This window comes from Macrotis lagotis, chromosome 3, assembly GCF_037893015.1.
Source record: "Macrotis lagotis isolate mMagLag1 chromosome 3, bilby.v1.9.chrom.fasta, whole genome shotgun sequence".
In the NCBI taxonomy this organism is placed as follows: domain Eukaryota; kingdom Metazoa; phylum Chordata; class Mammalia; order Peramelemorphia; family Peramelidae; genus Macrotis; species Macrotis lagotis.
Genome location: NC_133660.1, coordinates 228727681 through 228750889, shown reverse-complemented (window position 1 = coordinate 228750889; position 23209 = coordinate 228727681). Strand labels below are relative to the sequence as shown.

At 34.6% G+C, this 23209-nt stretch overlaps 1 protein-coding gene across 2 annotated transcripts in view; it reads left to right on the top strand.

Moving 5' to 3' along the window:
• Nucleotides 1-23209, top strand: part of TMEM175 (transmembrane protein 175) — a 44978-nt gene that overhangs the window by 11132 nt on the left and 10637 nt on the right. Inside the window, exons 4-8 of one of the 2 annotated variants that reach the window (XM_074230103.1) lie at nucleotides 3003-3100; nucleotides 7058-7109; nucleotides 8582-8617; nucleotides 10640-10723; nucleotides 17000-17164. In XM_074230103.1, coding sequence (XP_074086204.1) covers nucleotides 3003-3100; nucleotides 7058-7109; nucleotides 8582-8617; nucleotides 10640-10723; nucleotides 17000-17164 — 435 coding nt within the window. The remainder of the gene's footprint in view (nucleotides 1-3002; nucleotides 3101-7057; nucleotides 7110-8581; nucleotides 8618-10639; nucleotides 10724-16999; nucleotides 17165-23209) is intronic. The other variant, XM_074230104.1, reaches the window with a different exon arrangement.

Below are 23209 nucleotides of genomic sequence, written 5' to 3'. Positions count from 1 at the left end.
GCTTTTTATTTCTCTCTACATACATAAAGCTACTAAAGTTTGGTTCATTTTACTCAGGACAGGTTCTATGGAATATAATTTATTTTCTCAAGCAGTGAGCAGAACTGAGTCATTATTTAACTGAATTAGGCTAATCTGGTTTAATACACAGGATTGCCTAATAATGTAATGGTGGTGACCCCAGTATCTTACATCTTATTTTAAGGAAAGTTTGTTTCTGTTATACAGTCATCTCTCAGTTTCCCAGGGCCTGATGATCATTTATTGTTCTGAACAAACAAGATTTTTTTTCCTCCTTTAACTCAGTTTGAGGTTATTTCACCCCTTAATCTCACTTATTTTAGAAAAAAGGCAGGAGAAATGAACTGAATCCACCAATTTGACTACTTGGCATGGCTCTTAGCAAGTTTGCTGCCAGAGGAAGAGGCAACTATTGGATGAAATTAAATTTAGAGTTTAACTATGGATTCCAAAGAACCCATTTAAGAATAAAGTTTACCCCTTTCCTCTTTCCAACTTATTTCATATAGCTGAGTATCTAGCTATCTGTTCTTTAAAGACAAAGCATCAAGCTTGCAAATTCAATTTAATTCATTTCTCCTTTCCTGAGAATCTACTCTCTAAGGCCTAGAACCAGGATCAGGAAAAGCAATGAAAAACCATAAACATAGTGTTTAGTGTATGGGTTTGGTTTTTTAATCATAAATTACATAATTTTGAAGAAGAAAGATTTGGGTGATTTTTTTCTATTATTTATCTTCCTGTCCTTTGAAAAAGATGCAGTTTGGGGCAGCTAGGTGGCGTAGTGGATAAAGCACCGGCCAGTCAGGAGTACCTGGGTTCAAATACAGTCTCAGACACTTAATAATTACCTAGCTGTGTGGCCTTGGGCAAGCCACTTAACCCCATTTGCCTTGCAAAAAAAAAAAAAGTTGCAATTGGCCTACATAAAAATTGACCATGTATTAGAGCATAAAAATCTTACACTCAAATGCAGAAAAGCAGAAATATTAGATGATGATGCAATAAAAATTTCATGGAAAGATCAACTAAAAATTATTGGAAACTAAATAATCTAATTTTTAAACAATGAGTATGAAGCAACAAATTATAGAAATAATCAGAAATTTTATCCAAGAAAACAACAATGATGAGACATCATACCAAAACTTGTGGAATGCAGCCAAAGCAGTTATTAGGAGAAATTTTATATCCCCTAAGCGCTTATATGAATAAAATAGAGAAAGAGATCAATGATTGGACATTCAACTAAAAAAGCTAGTAAAAGAGCAAATTAAAAAATACCAATTAAAACCAAATTGGAAATTCTTAAAATCAAAGGAGAAATTAATAAAATTTAAAGAAAATTTTTGAATTAATAAATTATTGTTTTATGAAAAAAATTAAAATATATAAACTTTGGTTAATCTGAGTTAAAAAAAAAAGAAAGAAGAAAACCAAATACAGTATCAAAGATGAAAAGGGTGAATTCACCACCAATGAGAAGAAAATTAAAGTAATAATTCAGAACTACTTTGCCCAACTGCATGTCAACAAATCTGACAATGTAAGTGAAATGGATGAATATATTGCCCAGATCAATAGAAGAAGAAAATAAATAATTAAATTACCCCAGTTCAGAAAAAGAAATTGAAGAAGCTATCAATAAATTCCCTAAGTAAAAATCTCCAGGATCAAATGGATTTATGAGTGAATTCTACCAAACATTCAAAGAACAATTAACTCTAATTCTATATAAACTATTTGAAAAAATAGGTGAAGTAGTCATCCTGTCAAATTTCTTTTATGACACCAACATGGTGCTCATACCTAAATCAGGAACAGCCAAAACAAAGAAAAATCTCCCTAATGAATATTGATACAAAAATTTTAAATTTTAAGCAGAGATTACCAGAAATTATCATTAGGATAATATGCCCTAATTAAATTGGATTTATATCAGGTATGCAGAGATGGTTCAGTTTTAGGAAAACAGTATATTTGTCCATATCAATAATAAAATTTAAGAGAAATCATATGATTATTTCAGTAGATGCTGAAAAAAACCTTTGACAAATTATAGCACCTGTTGAAAAAACACTAGAGAGCATAGGAATAAAGAGTTTTCCTTAAAATGGTAAGTGGCATTTATCTAAAACCATCAACAAGCAATTTATGTAATGGGGATACACTAGCAGCATTTCCAATAAAAGGATGTCCATTAATGCCACTGTTATTCAATATTGTATTAGAAATCTTAGCTTTACTTGTAATGGGAGAATGCCATCTATATACAGAGAAAGAAAGAACTGTGGAGTTTAAATACAGACCAGAGTTTGCTATCTTTAATTTTTAAAAGAAAAGTTGTCTTATGAATTATGTCATTTTTTCTCTCTAATTTTTTTCTCTTCTATTTGGATGTGATTCTTCTTTCACAATATGAATAATATGAATCTGCGTTTAGCATGGCTATAGATAAAGAGCCATTGCTTTCTATCAGGGGGAGGAGGGAGAAAAATGTAAAAAAAGATTGTTGAAAACTACCATTACATGGGTAATTGGAAAAATAAGTGAATGAATGAATAATTAAATATAAAAAGAGAGGAAAATAAATGTTAGCTTTAGCAATAGGAAAAGAAAAAGCAGTTGAAGGAATTAGAAGAGATAATGAGGAAGCAAAACCCACTCTTTGCAGATGATATGATGGTATACTTTAGAATGCTAGAAAATGAACTAAAAACACTTCTTGAAAAAGGTGCAGATGAGCTGGGACATGGGCCATAGAATCTGGAGTAATAGGGATTGAAAGGAAACCAAAGGGTTCAGGTTAATGTGGAGATGGAATAAAATGCATCTTCAGTCAGTTGTCCTGCTACTCTCATTCTTAGAAAATGGATTGTGTTGCCACACAATGGATGATTGAAGAATTATGTCATTTATAGATTAGTAAGTACCAGATGCATGCCAGATTCTTCTACTGATAATACTGTCTTTCATTTCAGCGGTTTGACAAAAGTATACAAAAACTTCTAGCAACTAAAATTGCAGTTTACCTGATGACATTTTTAATAGTAACTGTGGCTTGGGCAGCACATATAAGGTATGCAAAATGGGAAGTGTTTTTAAAATGTCCCAAATCTAAAAGGCCAAGCACATTTTGCTAACTTGCTACATTAAGTCATTTCTTTGCAGCTACCATGGAAATTAAGTCAGTAAATATACCCTAGAACCTTTATGACTAATAATTCAAGTTTACTTGAATATAAATTACTATATACCTTTTTTCTGCATCACGGAGAGAATGTAACAGTAAACTTATTATGGTTTACTAATAAAGAGATGTCTGCCTTCATCACACAGCTCCCAAGAGTAAGAATAACTTATCCCAATCCTTCACAGTACTGTTGGTCATTAAGCATTTATTAAACACTTATTATATGGCAGGCACTGTGCTAAGAACTGTCATTTTCTTTAACCATTGCAATCCCACAATGGTCTGGCATCATTCCAGATAAGGAGCAGGATATAATGAAACATGGAAGCCACTTCCATATTTCCTATTTATATGGGAAAAGTAAAACCCAGGATTTTTGCCTTGTTTAATAGATTATCAAAGGTAAGTTATTTTCATAAGTAACAAGGAAACATCCCTCACAAGGGAAATTCTCAACACCCAGGAAAATCTATGTATTGGCAGTAGACTTTTTTTACATTCAGACCAAAATAGTTTTTTCCTTTTTTTCTGCCCCCTTACTAAACTTGGGATATTTTAAAATCATTTTAGTTGTTCATACTAAATTATTTTCCTTCTAACTTCTTGATGAATGGGTAGCAGTGATTTTCCTTTACCTTTTTTTTCCCCTAGCAGTTTCCTTAAATTCTGAAGAACTTCACAGAACCATTGCATTTAAGAAGTATTTAGGCCAAGCCAGACCCCAAAACTAATCCCTTCTACCAAATAGCCAACAAGTAGTTTTCCAATCTCTGCTTGAAAACCTCCCAAGGAGAATGGAACCCCACTATCTATCAAGAAATCTCATTCAAGGGGCGGCTAGGTGGCATAGTGGATAAAGCACCAGCCCTGGAGTCAGGAGTACCTGGGCTCAAAGCCGGTCTCAGACACTTAATAATTACCTAGCTGTGTGGCCTTGGGCAAGCCACTTAACCCCGTTTGCCTTGCAAAAACCTAAAAAAAAAAATCTCATTCAAAAAAGGTCAGGCAATAGCTAAATGGCACAGTGGATAGAGCACCTGCCCAAGAGTCAGTAGGACCTGAGTTCAGATTTGGCCTCAGACATTTAATAATTGCCTGTATGACCTTGGGCAAATCACTTAACCCCATTGCCTTAAATAAATTTTATTTTAAAATCTCATTCCATCCTAATAAGTTTTTTTTCTGACCTCAAACCCAAATTTACCTAATTACAATTTCTATTGATTATTCCTGATTCTACCTACCCACTGGAACCAAATACACTAAATGTAATTCCTGCTTCCTGATGGCAGTCTTTCGAATGCTTCAAAAGAAGTCTTTCTCTATGCTAAGTATTTTCATTTCTTGCTTCTAATTCTCATATGGCATAGACTTAAAGACCATCACCATCCTAGTTGGCTTCTGAATGCCTTCCAACTTGGGAATGCCCTTCCTAAATCAGAGTGTCCACAAACTGAACTCGGTACTGCATTTGTGATCTAACCACAGCAGACTTGGTGGGGACCATCAACACTTTATTTGTTAAACTGTGTCTCTCAATGATGTTCAAGTTCACATTTGCTCTTTGGTTTGCATATCATACTATCATCTCATAATAAGTTTGCAGTTCATGAAACCTTTTTAGACAAACTAATATCTAACTTATCACTTTCATCCTTTTTTAAGATTTTTGCAAGGCAAACGGGGTTAAGTGGCTTGCCCAAGGCCACACAGCTAGGTAATTATTAAGTGTCTGAGACCGGATTTGAGCCCAGGTACTCCTGACTCCAGGGCCGGTGCTTTATCCACTGCACCACACCCCTATCACTTTCATTCTTTACTTTTGAAGTTCATTTTTTTAAACTTAAGTATATACATTAAATTTCATCTTAGATTCAGACCAGATCACCTGTCAGGATCTTTTTTTTGTCCAGATTTTGTCATCTATTGCATTAGTTCTAGCCTAGATTGCTCAGTTCCCTCACCCCTACTCCCAAAAGACTTTATTTTTGAAGACTGTTATTATCATCAGTTCGTAGGATAGTAGTTTCAATTTGGCACTTGATTTATGAAATATTAATGTTTCAGTTATAAATAATTGTGTGTATGTATATATATATATATATATATATAGTACAAATTTATACAAGTTTATAAATATGCCTTCTTAAGTCTTTTTAAAGGCTGCGTAGGATCTGTTTGTTTTAATAAAGACACCTCTGGAAGTATAATGAAATTTCAAAATGAAAATAGGAATCTACATGCATTTTCTAAGATTTCTATCATGTTCTAAAAATATTTACAAATCAAAGTTTTCCTCTGCAAAACTGAATTCCTCAGATGTATAAATAGTCAGCCTTAGGAAATCAATTCACAAGACAAAAGATGAGAACCTCAGGGATGAAATTTAGCCACTCAGGCCAAATGGGCGTCAGTAGTAGAATACTTTTGTATGGAAAGATGTCTCATGCAAATTCATTTTGTGCCATATATCTTCTTCGCCAATCAATCATAGGTGCCAGTTTAGTTACAACCCAGTTTTAGGAACAAAAGGCCAGATCATGTGAGGGAATGCTGACTAGACTATGCTAATTTTAGGAACCAGAGTCAATTGGGTTATGATGTTGAATTTTAGACAATCCTGGGAGACAATAATACCTTTTACACAAACCTAATAGGATGAACCTGGGAGCCCTAGATCTAACTTTCCTACATAAATGTTCCTTGACCAGGACCCATAATTCTAGATAAGAACCCAGATGCCTGATATCTCTTTAATTGCCTTAATCCCCTACTGCAAGTTGTCTCTCTCACATACTTCTTGCTGCTCCATCATCACTGTTATTTTCCATAATTTGCCTCTAGCCTCTGAGAACCCAGTTATTCTTGATTTTCCCCACCCCAGCAGTCTCTCTAAGGAGAGGCACCTCCTTACTCCACCAACCTCTCCAGTTTGGTCTACAACCCCTGGATTTTTCATTTCTATATTTTCTCTCTTAGACTGTGTAGAATGCTAGATTTAGAGTCAAAGTATATGGGTTCAAATCATAGTTCTTCAACTTGCTACCAAGGGTAAGTAATTTTTCTGTGCCTCAGTTTCTTCATCTGTAACATCAGAAATTTTACTACATCTGAGGTCCCTTCCAACTTAGAATAATGGTACTATGAACTAGCCACCAAGCTCTACAATATATAGCAAACTTACACTGGAGCTTCCTGACTTGAGCATCTGTCAAATGAGAAGAGCCCATTATAGTGGTGTTGTGTTGTCTGCCCCAAAGAGAATCCTAAAGCAGTACTTCAGTGCCCTAGAAATCTGAAGTGAGGAGTCTTGGGCAAGAAATAACATTTAGTTTTATTTTTATTTAGTTACTACAACAACAAACTTCAGAAATGTTGGTGTGGTAGCCCCTTCTGACTAATTCTCACTATCAACAATAGCTATCTGACCTCTAGGAATCCCAGTCACCACCTAGATTCTTTGGCCTCTACAATCAGGTGACTGAGGTTTTAGGTGTGGCTGCTACTGACTCTGTGACAAGGCACTTACTCTCTGGGCTTCTTTTTCCTCATCTGTAAAGTGATCAAACTGATACCTACACCACCTCATAGGATTATTGTTAGGTTTAATTACTAGCAGCAGGTAAATATCACACCAATTCTCTGAAAAGGACATGATAGTAAAAAGTACCTTAATTTGTTGAAGAGTTGTATGGTCATAAGGGAGTTTGTTTTTTTAGAGCTATCCAAATATTCTCTGGTGCTCATTAACAGTTGTTAGCAAATTATAAAATTAAATATGAGATTGCATTTATTATTAACTATATTTCTTTGGTTTCCTCTTTTTTATTTCATTTTTCCTAGACTATTCCAGGTAATTGGAATGATAGATGATACTTTGGCCTTGCTAAACCTGGTGAGTTTTCTTGTCCTTTTTAGAAATAACTTGAACTTAAAATTTGATTCTCACAGAGGTGAAGTTGAGATGTATAATTCCTCTCCTCATGTCCCAGGATAATTAACTTAGTTTTGACCCTGATCTAAAATAGATTAAAATTTGTTTTGTCTTGGAGAATTCTTTATTTCTACTTTTTTGGTATTATTTGACCAATTAGCTCCAGACATGTCAAAGCATGTTGAGAAAACAATCAAATAATAAAGCTGGACAGTTTGATGTAAGATAGCTAAGAAGACAAAATTCTGTAGTTGCAATTGAGATAAGTCAACTGTAACTGTTACAATCGTCTATAGCATGCCAAACTCCTATTATTTCTTTTTAAATCAAACTTGAAATAGAGAGGGATTAGAGTAATCCCCACCAAATCAAATCCTTTCCCTGTTTTTTTTCAACTACTATTTATTACCATTCCATAATTTGCCTTCTTCCTCACTGCCCTTCTTTGATTATTCTTGTACTTCCTAAATTATGATGTCTAGACCTGAGTCAAAAGTCAGAGGTCAGTGGAATTATCACATCTCTAGTTCTAGAAAATATGCCTCTCTGATTGCAATCTAAGATTATATTCACTTTTTTGGGGAATGATATGATTGATTGATTGCTATTGAATTTACAGTCCAGTAAAACCCTAAATCAAATTTTCCATACTATTGTGTTATTCCAATTCTTTTATTTAGCAATACTTCTCCCATCTTATACTTTTGAAGTTTATTTTATCTCAAGTGTAAGACAACATTCATTTTTACTAAATTGCATCTTGTTAGCCCATTATATTAACCTGTCCAGATATTTTAGGGTTTTTATTCTTGAATTTATCATGTGAAATATATTTGCTTTGATACATCTAAAAATGTATTAAACAGACCATCTATATCTTTATCCAGGTCATTGATAAAATTATTGAGGATAAGATCTCTAGAACACTGAGAAGGAAGGAGGAGAGATCCTTGGGTACTTGAAAAAAAAGGATCTAGGGGCAGCTAGGTGGCACAGTGGATAAAGCACCTGCCCTGGAGTCAGGAGTACCTAGGTTCAAATCCGGTCTCAGACACTTAATAATTACCTAGCTGTGTGGCCTTGGGCAAGGCACTTAACCCCATTTGCCTTGCAAAAACCTAAAAGAAATAAAAGAAAAAGAAAAAGAAAAAGGATCCAGCTTGGTTTCCTCTGCCCTACCCTCACCTCAAAATGGACTTTTCTGAGATCATTGATCTCCCATTATGGGCTTCTTCAAGAATGAAGGACAAATATCATCATCATCATCATCATCATCATCATCATTAGTATTATTATTATTATTATTATTATCATTATCATTATCATTATTATCATTATTTTTAAATACATTATAGCTGGAAAGAGAAATACTGATGGGGATGACCAGAATATTACTTTGATTATGCAGGTTAATGACATTTTTTCTTTTACAGGCCTGTATGATGATTATTACTTTCTTGCCATACACGGTGAGTTAATTTCATATCCTCCTTGGTGTCAACCACAAATCATCAATCGCTTAATTTTGCCTTTTTTCTCTGCTCTGGAGGAGAAAGAAAAGTAGACCCAAGTCCTGCCTTCAGGAAATCTGAAACAAATCTCTCACACCTGAGACATGTGCCAAACTGTGAAACACAACATACTCTGGAGTTCAGCATAAAGAAAAAAGAAGATTGAGGGGAGAAAGGGGGAAGAGGTCAAGAAAATGTATATTGGAAAGGCATTTATCTGAAAGAGGGATTAAATTTGTTTCCTTTGACCCCAGAGAGGAGAACTAGGGCTAGGTTTATATTACCAGGAGGCAGCTTATAGGTCAGTATTAGAAAGAACTTCCTCACATTTAAAGACATCCTACAATGGTTTGTGCTGCCTCAAAAGGTACTGAGCTCACTGTGATTGAAATTGTACAGAAGTTAGATAAATACTTGACAAGGATGTTATAGATTGTGCTGCATTGATAGTTAGATTAAGTGACTTCTAAAGTCTCTTCCAATTCTGAAAATCTATGATCTGCAAATCAACAGCGATACCTATTACCTGCTTCATTGGAATATTGAATTATTAAATAAAGATCTTCAATGAACTTTAAGTTATTGTGGTACTGGGGGCAACTAGGTGGCACAGTGGATAGAGCACCAACCCTGGAGTCAGGAGGACCTGAATTCAAATGCAGCCTCAGATGCTACATGACCTTGGGCAAGTCATTTAACCCCAATGCCTTAAATAAAAAATATTTTTAAAACGTTACTGTGGTACCATGTATCATTTATATAAATATGCAAGAATAATTCAGTGGATTTTTAAATGTTTTGAATTATTTTAACATATAAGAAAATATTCAAATAGAAGAACGGTTCTGTTTTTTTAAATTTTTTAATAATTTAGTTTAAATTACTTTATTAGCAAAGAATACAGAAACAACCCAGAGGGGAAAAGAGAGGGCTCCAGGACTGTACTCCTGAACCAGCCACTGTCCTGGGCCACACACTTGACCCATTTCCCTCCAGATTTTGGAATTCAGATCAAAGCCATTAGAATTTGTGCTTCCCAAATATAAGAGAAATTAAGAAATTATGATCTCCATTCAAAATTGTGCAATCTTAATGTACAGTGATGAGAAACTGCTATTTAATGATCTTTTCATTAAAAGCTTGGTTGGGGGGACGGCTAGGTGGCAAAGTGGATAAAGCACCGGCCCTGGAGTCAGGAGTACCTGGGTTCAAACCCAGTCTCAGACACTTAATAATTACCTAGCCGTGTGGCCTTGGGCAAGCCACTTAACCCCGTTTGCCTTGCTAAAAAAAAGCTTGGTTGTAAAGAAAAAAGAATAAACAAGTGTTATTTTTTAATAGATAACCCACATTCATGGATAAATATCTAACCTGTAAAATATCCATGGTCTAAAACATCCTTGGGTTTCTAAATCTTCCAAAACTTTTTAAAGATGGATACTTATCAATTTGAAATAAGCCTTCCTAGAATAAAGGGGTGAGCTAAATCCATTGTAGAAAAGCAATCATGCCATTAGGGCCCTGTTTTAGTCCTTAGGGCTAATTACAGGTCTTCTGTTAACTCTACTACAGTCATTTCTCACCTATCTTTTTCCTTCTTATTTCTCACTTGCTCTTCTTTTCTTCTCTTCTTACTTCCCCCTCTTCCCCATTTTCTTAGTTCCCATTCTCTCCCCTTCTCTCTCTCCCTCTCCTAATTTTTTTCCCCATCTTTCTGACCTTTCTTCCTTCTCAGATATATGTGACTTAGGCCTATACTTCTCAGATATATGTACCTTAGACCTATAGCTTTAATTTTCCTCTGATGCTCAGGTGCAAAGACTATTGACTGGAATTAGATATTCTTTGGTGTTTCCTTCTGTTTTTGCATTTTGTTACAGAGGTATTTGAAGTTCAAAGTGAAATAGTGGTGTTAGCTTCTAATTTTATAACATTTTGGTGCCTCAGTGATATGCTTAACTTTTGAACTTTCCTTTGCAGTTTTCTTTAATGGCCTCCTTTCCAGATGTACCTCTGGGTATTTTTCTGTTTTGCATTTGTGTTATCGCCATTGGCCTCAGTCAGGTATAGTTCATTCAAATAATTTCTTTTAAAAAAAATAAGTTTTATCAATGATTTTTTTTTACTTTACTCTTTTCTTTTAATAACCCCACTACCACCATCAATATAGACCCCTTTCTGGTAAAAGTCAGGTGCTAAAGACTGAGTGTTGATTTAAAGGGACCAAAAAGAAGCAAGCAGAGAATAGGTACATAGTGTAATGTGCTAGATTAAACCTAATTTCTGCCAAACTGCTTTCCAGTTTTCTTACTAGTTTGTCAAATAATAAATCTATCTAGTAGTCAGTATTCTTAGGTTTGTCAAGACTTAGAATTCTGAATTCATTTGTTTGCTACTCGGTCTTGCTTATCTAGATTGTTTCCTTGAGCTCAGACTTCTTCACCTTGCCTCCCTTTTTGTTCTAACTTTATAATAATCAGAACTGGCTCTATGTTGAACCAACTGCCTCAGTATGTAGTAAGTTCCTTGATTCTAAGCTTTAGTAGAGACCAGATAAACCATGTGTCAGTGATACTGTAGAGGAGATTCATGCTTTAAGACTAGGTTGGGCAAGGTTCTGTCCAAAAATTATTTTAAGCTCTGAGATTGTAGAATTTTATGCTTAGCAAAGAGGATGATGAAATATATTACTACTGCCACCACATTAGCTTATATGCATTATTATTCAGTCTATTAATATATGACAATTCCTATATAATGTAGTTATTGTAGTAAAGAATACCTAATGATTCATCCTCAGGGCCCTTAACTTCATTGAAATATATTCTGACTGGGACCAAGAAAGGGTCTCTGGGATTAGGGCCCATTCCCAATAAAGGTATACCTGGTATAGTAGCAATGACTCCCAAAACTTCATTTAGTAAGGAGGGGAAAATCAAAAATAAATTAGAGCTCAGCTAAAAATTTGATTTATTTTTTAATACAAAAAAGGTAAGGAATCCCCTTTATATTCATATTTACTTATAAAAATGTGTTTTACAAACAAGAAAAACATTAACGAAAGTGAAAGTAACTGACAATTCCAAGAATAATATTTCTCTCTGTATATTTGAAAGGAGGTTAAACTTCAGGGAAATATGAATTAAAATTAAATAACAGAACTATGTCTTGTATTTAGTAAAATGATTTAGTTAAAAAAATAGTTGAAATAGTTATAGAAGGCTAAGCTAGATTTCACTCCCACAGGACAACACCAAGAAGAAGAAAATTGTAGAAAACACAAGTTATTATTTTTAGCAAAAATATGAATATCAATAGCTTTAAGTTTACTATTAAAACAATTAGAGAAGACATAAACAAAATCAGTAAATATGTTGTTTATAGGAAAACATTAACCAAAACGGGAACAGAAATAAACAAAATAGAAAATGAAAGAATATTTGAGTTGATATATAATAAACTAGAGAATTTAAAGGAAAAATATGATTTTTGAAAAATATAAATTTCCCAAACTGATATGATTAGAAGGTATAAATTTAAATAGATCAGTTTCAGAGAACAAAATAAGACTGGTCATTAAACAGTTCCTCAACCAAAAAATGTGTCCTAGACAGATTCATATGTAAAAAAAAAACAAAACAAATATCTATTCCTACATTGCAGAGATTATTCATAGACATAGAAAAATATGGAATATAATCCATAGAAAAATTTGGGAAAACTATCTAATACCTTTATGAAACAAATATGTTATTTATTTTAAATTTTTAAATGGCATGACTTAAGAATATAAATGAAGAAATAGAAAAAATATATCAATTAACATTAGAGAAATACTAATTTTATTGGTATTATATCATTTATTTTTATATATTATAGTAGTAGTTGTCATAGTAGCATCTCATTATCTAATTTTAAAAGTTATTCATCATAACCAAACAGGATTTATGATGGGTGTATAAAAGATTTCTTTAACATCTGAAAAATTAACAATATAATACAATGTACAGACAAAAATTATAGTTCATAAAATGACAGATAAAGGAAAAATTCGTAATGAAAGCCAACAGTCAGTCGTTCATGATTTTAAAAATAAAATTTAAAAGAGTAGGTATAGAGATATGTTTCTTCAACACAATCAAAAGTATCTATTTCAAGCCAATACTCAGTGTCAAATGTAATGGAGAAACAGGCATTCACAATTTAATACAGGTACAGTCCAATGATGCCCACCTTCACTTCATTTATTACTAGAAATTGTAATAAGATGGAGTAGGGAAAGGGAATATTAATGACATTATCAATGAAGGGATCAAAATATTATTTACAGATGATCTGATGGTTTATCTAACTCCAACTATCTCAACCCATAAATTAATGGAGTCAATAAAAGAATTCAGCAAGTTTGCAAGGAAAAAAAATCAACATAGAAAAAATTTTAGCTTCTTATCTACTAGTAATAAAGATAAAGAAATCATAAAAACCCATTTACAATAATAAAAACATTAAATATTGGGACATTTGCCCACAAGAAATAAAACCATAAATCCATATGTCTAAACACAATTATTAAATCATAATGATTGAAATAAAAGATGACCCAAATAGTTGCAGAGATTGTTAGTATTTATATAAGAATAAGTTGGATTTAGTGAAAATGACAGTTACTGAAATTATTTTCTATAGTTAGTGAGGCAAAAAACTCCCAAGACATCTGGTTATTTCCTATTTTAACTAATGATTTTTGTTAAGTAGATGCTAATTCAGTTGGTTTTTTGTAATGTTAGGGTGGAATGCATGTATGTCTCTTGAGATGCTACCTACTGTGGGCAATGACAACCTACATTGACTTGGGTGTATGAAACTAGAGAGTGTAATATTTAATTGGTCCACCAAGGGGCACCAAAGCCACCAGCAAAGTGATTTCACATAGCCTACGATACAAAGGTGGAAGCTTCCACCATCATATGGTCTGGCTGGTATGGTAACCAAACCACACTTGCCAGATTCTGAATCTGATTAGGACATGATGAAATGTGACTTGTATGAAAAAAAATTATCTAAGTGTATCTACATCTAGAATTTTACCTTCTCAGTCAGTAACCCTGTAAGCAGTCAATAAACTTTCTCTATCTAAATAGTATATTTAACATAGCAGAAATGCAAGGCAAAGTATTTCATTGCTACTATTCCAGCCTCTGTAACCAGAAGCCCCTCCCCCCCATAACCACAGAACTTTGGGGAAGAACAAGGAGAATTCCCAATCAACTGTCCTTGCCCCAGGGCCCTCCTTGCTGCCATTCTGACCTCAGCTCTCATGCTAGTGTTCTGAGGTCAGACCACTCAGCTGCCAATAATGCCCTCCCAAGTTCTCGGCCTCAAAGGCAATGGCTAAGTGTAAAAGGAGCCCCTGTGCATCCGGTATGATTTTGTCCTGAGCTGAGTTCATCCTGGTCAAGCCCAGTGTTTTCCTAATGAGAAAAGGGAAAGAGTATAGTGATCATTAGAAGCTCTGTATTTTTTTCTCATTTTCTTCACATCACCCCAGGCTCCAGGGCAAATTATGATTTCAGGGAGATAACAGAGCATAATATGAGTGCTGGCTGAAGGAATAGAAGTACTAAAAGCAGCTTTTAAATTTCATTGCCGGGGCAGCTAGGTGGTGTAGTGGATAAAGCACCGGCCTTGGAGTCAGGAGTACCTGGGTTCAAATCCGATCTCAGACACTTAATAATTACCTAGCTGTGTGGCCTTGGACAAGCCACTTAACCCCATTTGCCTTGCAAAAAAAACCTAAAAAAAAAATCAGTTAGACTGTGAGTGCTAGTGAAATTTGGGAAAGACAGGTTAAGTCATTCATTTCTGGTAGCATTGCAAACTTGTGGAATGTTTACTGCATCCCATTTCAATAAAAAGTTGAAAAATCATCATGCTCTTTGACCAAATAATTTTGTCCCAAAATCACCTTGCAAGCCACTTGACCCCATTGCCTTGCAAAAACCTAAGGGAAGACCTTTAAAATTAATGCTAAGCCAAAAAAAAAAGGACCCCAAAGAACCAAAATATTACAGAATACTATATAACCATATAAGAAGAAAAAATGAATGGGAATGAATAGACAAAAACCTGATTGAGACTTAAATTAGTATCTAAAACTTAATAGTTTATTGAAATTAATTTAAATATAAGTTACAAGTTAAATTTAATGAGTTCTATTGTGGTATATAATTTATTTGTATGCATTTGTTTGCCTATATCTCCTAAGCAAACTGAGCTCCTTGAGGGCAGGAGTTGTCTTCTGCCTTTTTTTTTATTTCCCCAGAGCTTAGAAGTCCTGGAATGTTTAATATTAAGCTTACATAATTTTGGACGTAGTTTCACTTATAAAGGTCTCATTTCTCCGACATATAGAGAACCGAATAAAGTTTGTAAAAATAAGAGCCCAATTGAGAAGTGGTCAAAAAATATGAACAATTTTCAGATGAAGAAATCAAAGCTGTCAGTAGCCATATGAAAAAATGCTCCAACTCACATTGATTAGAGAAATGTAAAATTAAAGAATAATCAGGTACTACTTTATACCTAGTAGATGTGCTAATAGATAGAACTGAAAAGAAAAATGACAAATATTGGAGGGGAGATAGGAAAGTGCTTTGTTAGTAGAGTTTTGAACTTCAGTCATTCTGTAGAGCAATTTGGAACTAAGCCCAAAGGGCTATAAAACCATGCCTTCCCTTTGACTTAGCAATACCATCACTAGATCTATATTGCAAAAGAGATGGAGAAAACAAAAAAAGAATCTATTTTTACAAAAATATTTATAACACTCTTCTAGTGACAAAGAATTGGAAATTGAGGGGATCCATATCAATTGGGGAAAGGCTGAAATTGTGGTATATGATTATGATGGAATACAATTCTGCTGTAAAATGTACTATGTATGCAGTAGTAAGAATATTGTAAAATGGGGGCAGCTAGGTGGCACAGTGGATAGAGCACCAGCCCTGGAGTCAGGAGAACCTGAGTTCAAATACAGCCTCAGACACTTAATAATTAAGCTGTGTGACCTTGGTCAAGTCACTTAATCCCATTGCCTTAAATTAAAAAAAAGAATATTGTAAAATGAACACCAATACAATGATCCAAGATAATTCAGAAGGACATACGTTGAAAAATGTTATCCATCCCCAGAGAAAGAACTGATGTGTTCTGTCTGAACACAGAATGATGTATACTTTTTGACTTTGTATTTCTTAAGGGTTTTGGTGGGATTTTTTTGGTCTATATTTTCTTTTACAACATAACTGTTATGGAAATATTTTGCATGTTATAGGCTCTAGAATTGTTTTTCTCTCAGTGGGGGTCGGGGGAGGAAGGAAGGAAGAGAATTTGGAACTCAATTTTTTGAAAATCAATATTAAAACTGTTTTTACATGTATCTGGGGAAAATAAAATATTAAAAATTTTTAAAAATTAAGCTTTTAATAAATCATTTAAAAAATAAAATCATGGTTTTTTATACTTTTTTTATACTTTTTTTTTGCAAGGCAAATGGGGTTAAGTGGCTTGCCCAAGGCCACACAGCTAGGCAATTATTAAGTGTCTGAGACTGGATTTAAACCCAGGTACTCCTGACTCCAGGGCTGGTGCTTTATCCACTGCGCCACCTAGCCACCCCCATGGTTTGTTTTTAAAAGATAACATTCCCATTTTCTTCAATATTTCAAAAACTTAGCAGTATGAGTGAGCATTCCTTCCATTACCATAGATTGCAACCCCTCTGTAGTTTAGCTCATGACTTTATGACTTGATTTGGCCAAAAAAATTCCATCCACCAGTATTCTGGTGATGAATCTTCCCAGACTTGGCTATACTGGTCCTTAGACAAAAAAAAAAAATCCTGTTGCTGGATAGCCTGAATTCAAAGTTTTACTAACTTAGTAGTCATTGCAGAGCTAGAATATCAAAAACCCCATCCAGGCCACCTTCTCATCAATCGCTTCAACAATACTGTTCATTGGGGGCAGCTAGGTGGTGCAGTGGATAGAGCACCGGCCCTGAAGTCAGGAGGACCTGAGTTCAAATTTGACTTCAGACACTTAATAATTACCTAGCTGGGGTGATCTTGGGCAAATCACTTAACTCATTGCCTTGCAAAAACTAAAAAGAAGGAAAAAATTACTGTTGATCTCTCAGAAGACAATATTTTTCTTTACAGCTTCATGTCCAAGGAACCAGAGCAACACCTACCATCTTTCCTTTTCTCACTTCGTGTGTAATACTGCTTCTGGTGCATGCCAATCACATTGTCTGACATTGATTTCTGCTCCTTCCTCCCAGGCAGCAATTGTGATCTATGGGTTCCACTACCCATACTTACTGAATCACCAGATCCAGCAGTCAGAGAACAAGGCCTTCTACAAGCAGCATATCTTAAATATTATACTCAGAGGACCAGCTCTGTGCTTTTTTGCAGCCATCTTCTCCCTTTTCTTTTTCCCTGTGGTAAGTTCCTCACCCTCCACCAAAATCACTGTGTGAAGGTGCCCCTGGGTTCTTAAAGGCTTATGCTAATAGAGCACAAGCTCAGGCAGGACCTACCAATATGGAATGTTTTCAAATATGGGCCTACCAACAGACTATATCTTAAAAAGTGCCTAGTTAAGTTTAAGGAAACTTATCATTAGGTTGGCTACAAAGAGATGAATTTGTAAACCACAGAAACTCCCAAAGATTGTCTCTTAAGACAGCAGGGTTGCAGACTGCTTCAGTGAGACTAACCACACCATGAAAACACAAGTCATTAACATAAAATCCTAATGATACCATTCCCCTAGCAATGGTTTTATATCAGATGGGATTTAGAAGTATGTCTTTTAAAAGAAGAGGTATTTAATTACACTTAAAAACTTAAAAAAAAAATTTAAAGGTAAGCAGGTTTGATATAAAGTCTAAACCCCATAGTGAATGATTTGAACTTCTCAGTTGGATTTTTCTTGAATATGTTATTTATAAAATTAGATAAAGTTATTCTTTCACAGAATCACTGACTCAGAGTTGCAAAAGAGCTCAGTAACTTCTAGTCCTACCTTTACCTGACCAAGAATCCACACTCTAAAGACCACTTGTTAAAGGGAGTTCACTGCCCATTACCCTTTAGGGTCTAATTAATTTCAGTTCCACAGATATCTATTAAATACCTACTTTGAGAAAGACAATATTCTGATCACTGGGGATACAGAGATTAAAAACAAAAAATCCCTTACCTTCCAGGAGCTTACATTCTATTGATTGTTATCAAGCCTAAATCTACCACTTTACAATTTCCCCCATTGCTTTGATTACTGCCTTCTGGGTTCAAATAGAACAAACTAGCCTTTATAATATATCAAGATTCCTATTCTGTCACTCCCAAGTCTGGTTTTCTAGGCTAAACATCCTCATTGTTCTAACTGATCCTGACATGGATCTAGTACTCTCTAATTCTAATACTCTAGTTCTCTCCAATCTATTCACCTTTTTCCTGGATGCCCCAAAAGTGGAAATTGTGGAGACAAATGGGCTTGAAGTCAGGAAAAATTTGCTATCTAGGAGAGTTTTTTTAAGTAGAGTGGACTTCTGGGAGGTAGTAGGTTCACCCTCATCTGACATCTTTAAGCAGAGACTCAATGACCATTCATTCACCAGCAGACTGATGATAGAGGAATTGCTTTTTCATGCACAGGTTGAACTAGATGACCCCAAGATCTGTTCCAGCCTAAGGATCTCATGATTCCATAATTCCTTTCTTGAACCCAAAGCCCAGATCAGAACACAGTGCTCCATGTGTAATCTGATGAGGGCAGGGTATACAGGAATTGAAATCCTTCACCCCCAGGTGGCTAGGTGGCCCAGTGGATAGAGCACTAGCCCTGGAGTCAGGAGTACCTGAGTTCAAATCTGGTCTCAGATACTTAATAATTACCTAGCTGTGTGGCCTTGGGCAAGCCACTTAACCCCATTTGCCTTGCAAAAACCTAAAAAAAGAAAGAAAGAAAGAAAGAAATCCTTCACCCCAATGCAGCCTATTTTGAACTACCAAATCACACTGTCAACATATCAATAATAATACTGAGTTAGCTTTCATAGAGTACTTTATGATCAACAAAGTGCTTTGTATATGTTATTTCATTTGATATTAAGCTAACAATCCATTAAAAGCCTTTTTCATATAAACTGTTATATTAGCTGTTTCTCCCAGATTATGTCATCTGTAAACTTGGAAATGTTTCTATTGCTGGTACAGTGGAAAAAACCTTAATTAGGGATCAAAGGGAATCAAATTAATACTTAATTGGATCTGTAATTTTGTTCATGTAGCTATTCTTTTGATTAATATCTGCTCATTCTATCTTCCCAATGGTCTGCTATTGTTATGTGAAGGGAGAAAAAGATCTGATATGCTAAAACCTCCTATTTCTTTGATCGCAGCTCTGCCACTTTTTACTGGTATGACCTTGGGCAAGTTAATTTCTCTCTTGGTAAAATAAGGGAGTTAAACTAAATGAGCTTTAGGGACCCTTTCAGCTCTAAAGCTGTATGTGGTATTTCTTCAGATACCGGTAAATGTGTTGACTAACTCAGGACACAGATAGATCCCTTAGTCATTAAACTAGAGAACTTGACCCCTTAATGATTGCTCTTTGCCTCCAATAATTCCACTAGCTCCAAACTCACTTACCCATATCATTATGTAGTCCATATCTCTCCATCTTGTTCACAGTATAACATGATCTTGTCAAATGATTTTCACATCTACTGCATTCTTTGTCAAAAAATAATTAGGTTAGCCCAGCCTGACTTGTTCTTGAAGAAACCATGCTAGACTACTAAAAATAATTGAGATCTTTTATTTTTATATCAATGTAATTTGCTAAGATATACCTCCCTTTATGTGCTAGTTTTAGTAATCATTGATTGCTTCTTAGTACTCAGAAATTTTCCCTTTCTTCTAGAATTTTGCCCTAAAGCAGACTAGGTAATGTTCTCAACAAAGATTTGAGTCCAAATCCTGCCTCAATCAAGACAAGTTACTTAATCGATCTATGCCTTAGTTTCCTCATGCAAAATGGAGGTAATGATAGAACCTACCTCACAGAGATTTTGTGAAGATCAAACAAACAATATATGTAAGTGCTTTGAAAATCTTAAGGTTCATTATAAATATTAGCTCCTACTACTTCCATCCTAGTTTATTGACTAATTTTTTTCTCAAAAACTTCCCATCCTTCTTGGGGCCTATTCAATCCTATCAGTCCATTCTTTGGATTCTTTGAAATATGTCCTTCCAGAACCTACAGTCTATATATCAGAGTATGTTTTATTTTTTACTTTTTTTTCCTACTCTGAACTCTTAGAGGCCTCTGTGCTAATCAATACTAAAAACTAATTAGTACTTTTCTCAATCAGATCCATATCCCCAACCTATATACAAATGCCTTCCTATGAAGATTCTAGACTTGAGGTCTCAACCTATGATATCCTATTCCTAAATGAATTAGAACAGCTGAATTCTATTCTCCTTTTCCTTGCATCAGATTGCAACATAGCACCACCCCTATGGTCAGCAGATCCCTCTAAATATTTTAGAGACTGAAGAAGAAAGTCACATTTTCCCATTCCCCTTTCTAACTCATTATTCTCCCCATTGACTTGCAGCCAGGCAGGCAATTATCCTGAGACTCAGAGAAATCTGCAGCAAACAAAAAACAAACAAATTTTAAAAACACTAGAAAACGCAGAGGAAGACAGGCAGAACTGACTGCCAACAATCCTGCTGCAATGACCACAACCCATAGTCTTGTTATTCTCATCTGGGCAAATTACTTACTTTAATACTTAATTGGATCTGTAATTTCGTTCATGTGGCTATTCCTTTGATTAATACCTGCTCATTCTATCTTCCCAATGGTTTGCTATTGTTATGTGAAGAGAGAAAAAGATCTGATATGCTAAAACCTCATATTTCTTTTAATACTGCATGTACACCAAAGGAGCACATCCACAATTCCTTAGTATCATTCTTTATCCAACCCATCTTTCTTCCATTCATACATTTCTCTGATGGCATCATTTTTACTGATACACCTATTCAATTACTCATTTATACTGGGTTGTAACCCAGTTAGATGCACAATGCATCTCTCCATTGCTCTTCAGGTGAGCAACCCTCAGTTTCATTTCTTTAAAGACAGTCTTCCCATAACTTGCAGCCATAGATTATCACTGGAATGATATTGGTGTTGGAAAAAAGATAGGCCTTTATTTCAAAAAGAAGTTTGGAGTCATTAAAAGAGAGCTACACAATTTACTAAAAATAATCCATCATATTCTCTTCCTTTTCATTTCTGAGTCTCATTCATTGACTATTTGAAATGTTTCATTCATATATCAATTGATGGGTAGTCTATATGTGTTGTTACCCATCCAACTATAGATTATAGTCTGGACAGTAGCAGTTTTTTCATCCACTTGAACTCTTTTGAATGATTATGGATCCTATTTAAGAGACTCTGCAGTGTTCTGAGGCTTAATGCATAGTGTTATCCACAAATAGAATATCTGGAAGACCTCAACATCCTTAAGAAATCTCTCTTCAATTTGGACTATCTCCTGAACTCTTTCATGACAGTACCAAATATATTTGGTGAGCAAACATCTCTGTTTTAAATTTTATTTCATATTAATAATAAGGGTATCAAAAGGTTTTTCTTTTATGTTTTTCAAGTAATTTTGTATAGTTTTGACACATTTGGGAGACATCTTGGTAGAAGGCCTTTAAAAGTGATATTTTGTCCTGTGGAGTAGAATCTACTGTAAACTGTCTTGTGAAAACCTTTTTTGCATGTCTTCATCAATAATGTGCATGATAGATTTGTAAAGTATTTTTATAAAAGTTTAGAGAGATGAGAAATTAGGAATATGAATAAGTAGTTTTTGTTGGGGTAAAAATAATTTTTCCATGTCTCTGGATTTCTTTCTTTCACTTTTCTTGAGAATCATTAAATCATTAATCATTGAGCATCCTTAAAACCATGTTGCCTTCTGCACAAAGAAATAGTCTTCAAATAGTCATCTACTCTTCCTTAGTTTTTTCCAGTGCTCTTTCAACTTCCACATGCAGTGCATCTAGACTTGTAATGCCAGAGGCCAAATGTAGTCCTTGATAATGGGGGAAAAAAATCCTGTGAAAGCCTTTACAGATATTTTCCATTTTTCATGTTTGACATTATCATTATAGTTTCCCTCTTCAGTATCCTCTGACACTTGAGTCTTTCTCCAAGCTTCCTTTAAATTTGTTTTCTACTTCTCATTAGTTTAGTGAGATATCACTCATAATCTTCTATCATCTTCTCTGATTTAACAAACCAGTATTACCCTTAGCTACCATGTATCTCTTCTTAGCAATATGAAATATTTCAGTGCTAAGCATTTCCAGACTTTTTTGTTATTGAAATAGATTTATGTTAAACTTTTTTGAGAAAATGGTTATAATTTGTGTCAATCCTATCCACCTATTTTTCATTTTCATAAATCAGTGTTAATTGTAATGCCATATTATTTCCTCATTTTTTATTCTTCTACCTTTGTATTAATTTTTATCTTTGCACTAAGAAGTTGATAATCTGTTCAAACACAAATAGTTGAATTGGGAATGATTCCCCTATCAGGCATTTTCTTCTAAAATGTAAAAAATTTCAGTTTTTGTTTTATCATTTAGTGCCCACTATAAAAAAAATATTTCCCTACCCTTTTTTTAGAAAAGTTTTCATGATATATAGGCATAGGGTTTCAGTAATACTCCTGAACCTTATTTTCCCAACATATTTCTTATTGTTCTTCTCTTTACCCACCTTTGCATGAAGTCACCAAAGTATACATTGATTTAATTTGAATTCTTCATAGAATTTCTCTACCTCCTTATCTTCTGAAACAGATGTTGGTTAATAAGCTACAATTATGCCCACTATATTCTTATGCATGCTTTTCATGAGCTGCAATACAAGATGCAATATCTCCATTGATGATGTTTCCTGCCTCCTCTGGGCACATGATTATATTCACTCTGACGATCCTTTATTCATGTCTCCAAAGAGAAGCTAGGACCCCTTTACCCATTTAGCTGCAACTTCTTTTTGTGATCTGATTTTATCAATAGCAAGAATATCAAGATTAATACAATTCAGTTCTTTTAGTAGTATGTCTACTCATAGGTCCCTGGACAAGGACTCCACATAGAGAGAACCAACAGTGAAGTTAGTGTTTAAAGATCAAAATGACTGTGATTCTTAGTGCACTGTGCTTTCTTTTCCATCTACCATCCCTTCAGAAGCCAAAGGGGACCACACAGGACATTTTTCTTTATTTTATGAGTTGGCATGGTAACCATTTCAACAGGCTAATCTGTTGAGGATGAGCTTCTCTTCAGTTAGCTGGGCTGATCCTGAGAAAGCTTGGTAGAAGGTTTTCTAGATCATGTGTTCTCCTGTGTGGCCTTTGAGAACCCAGGGC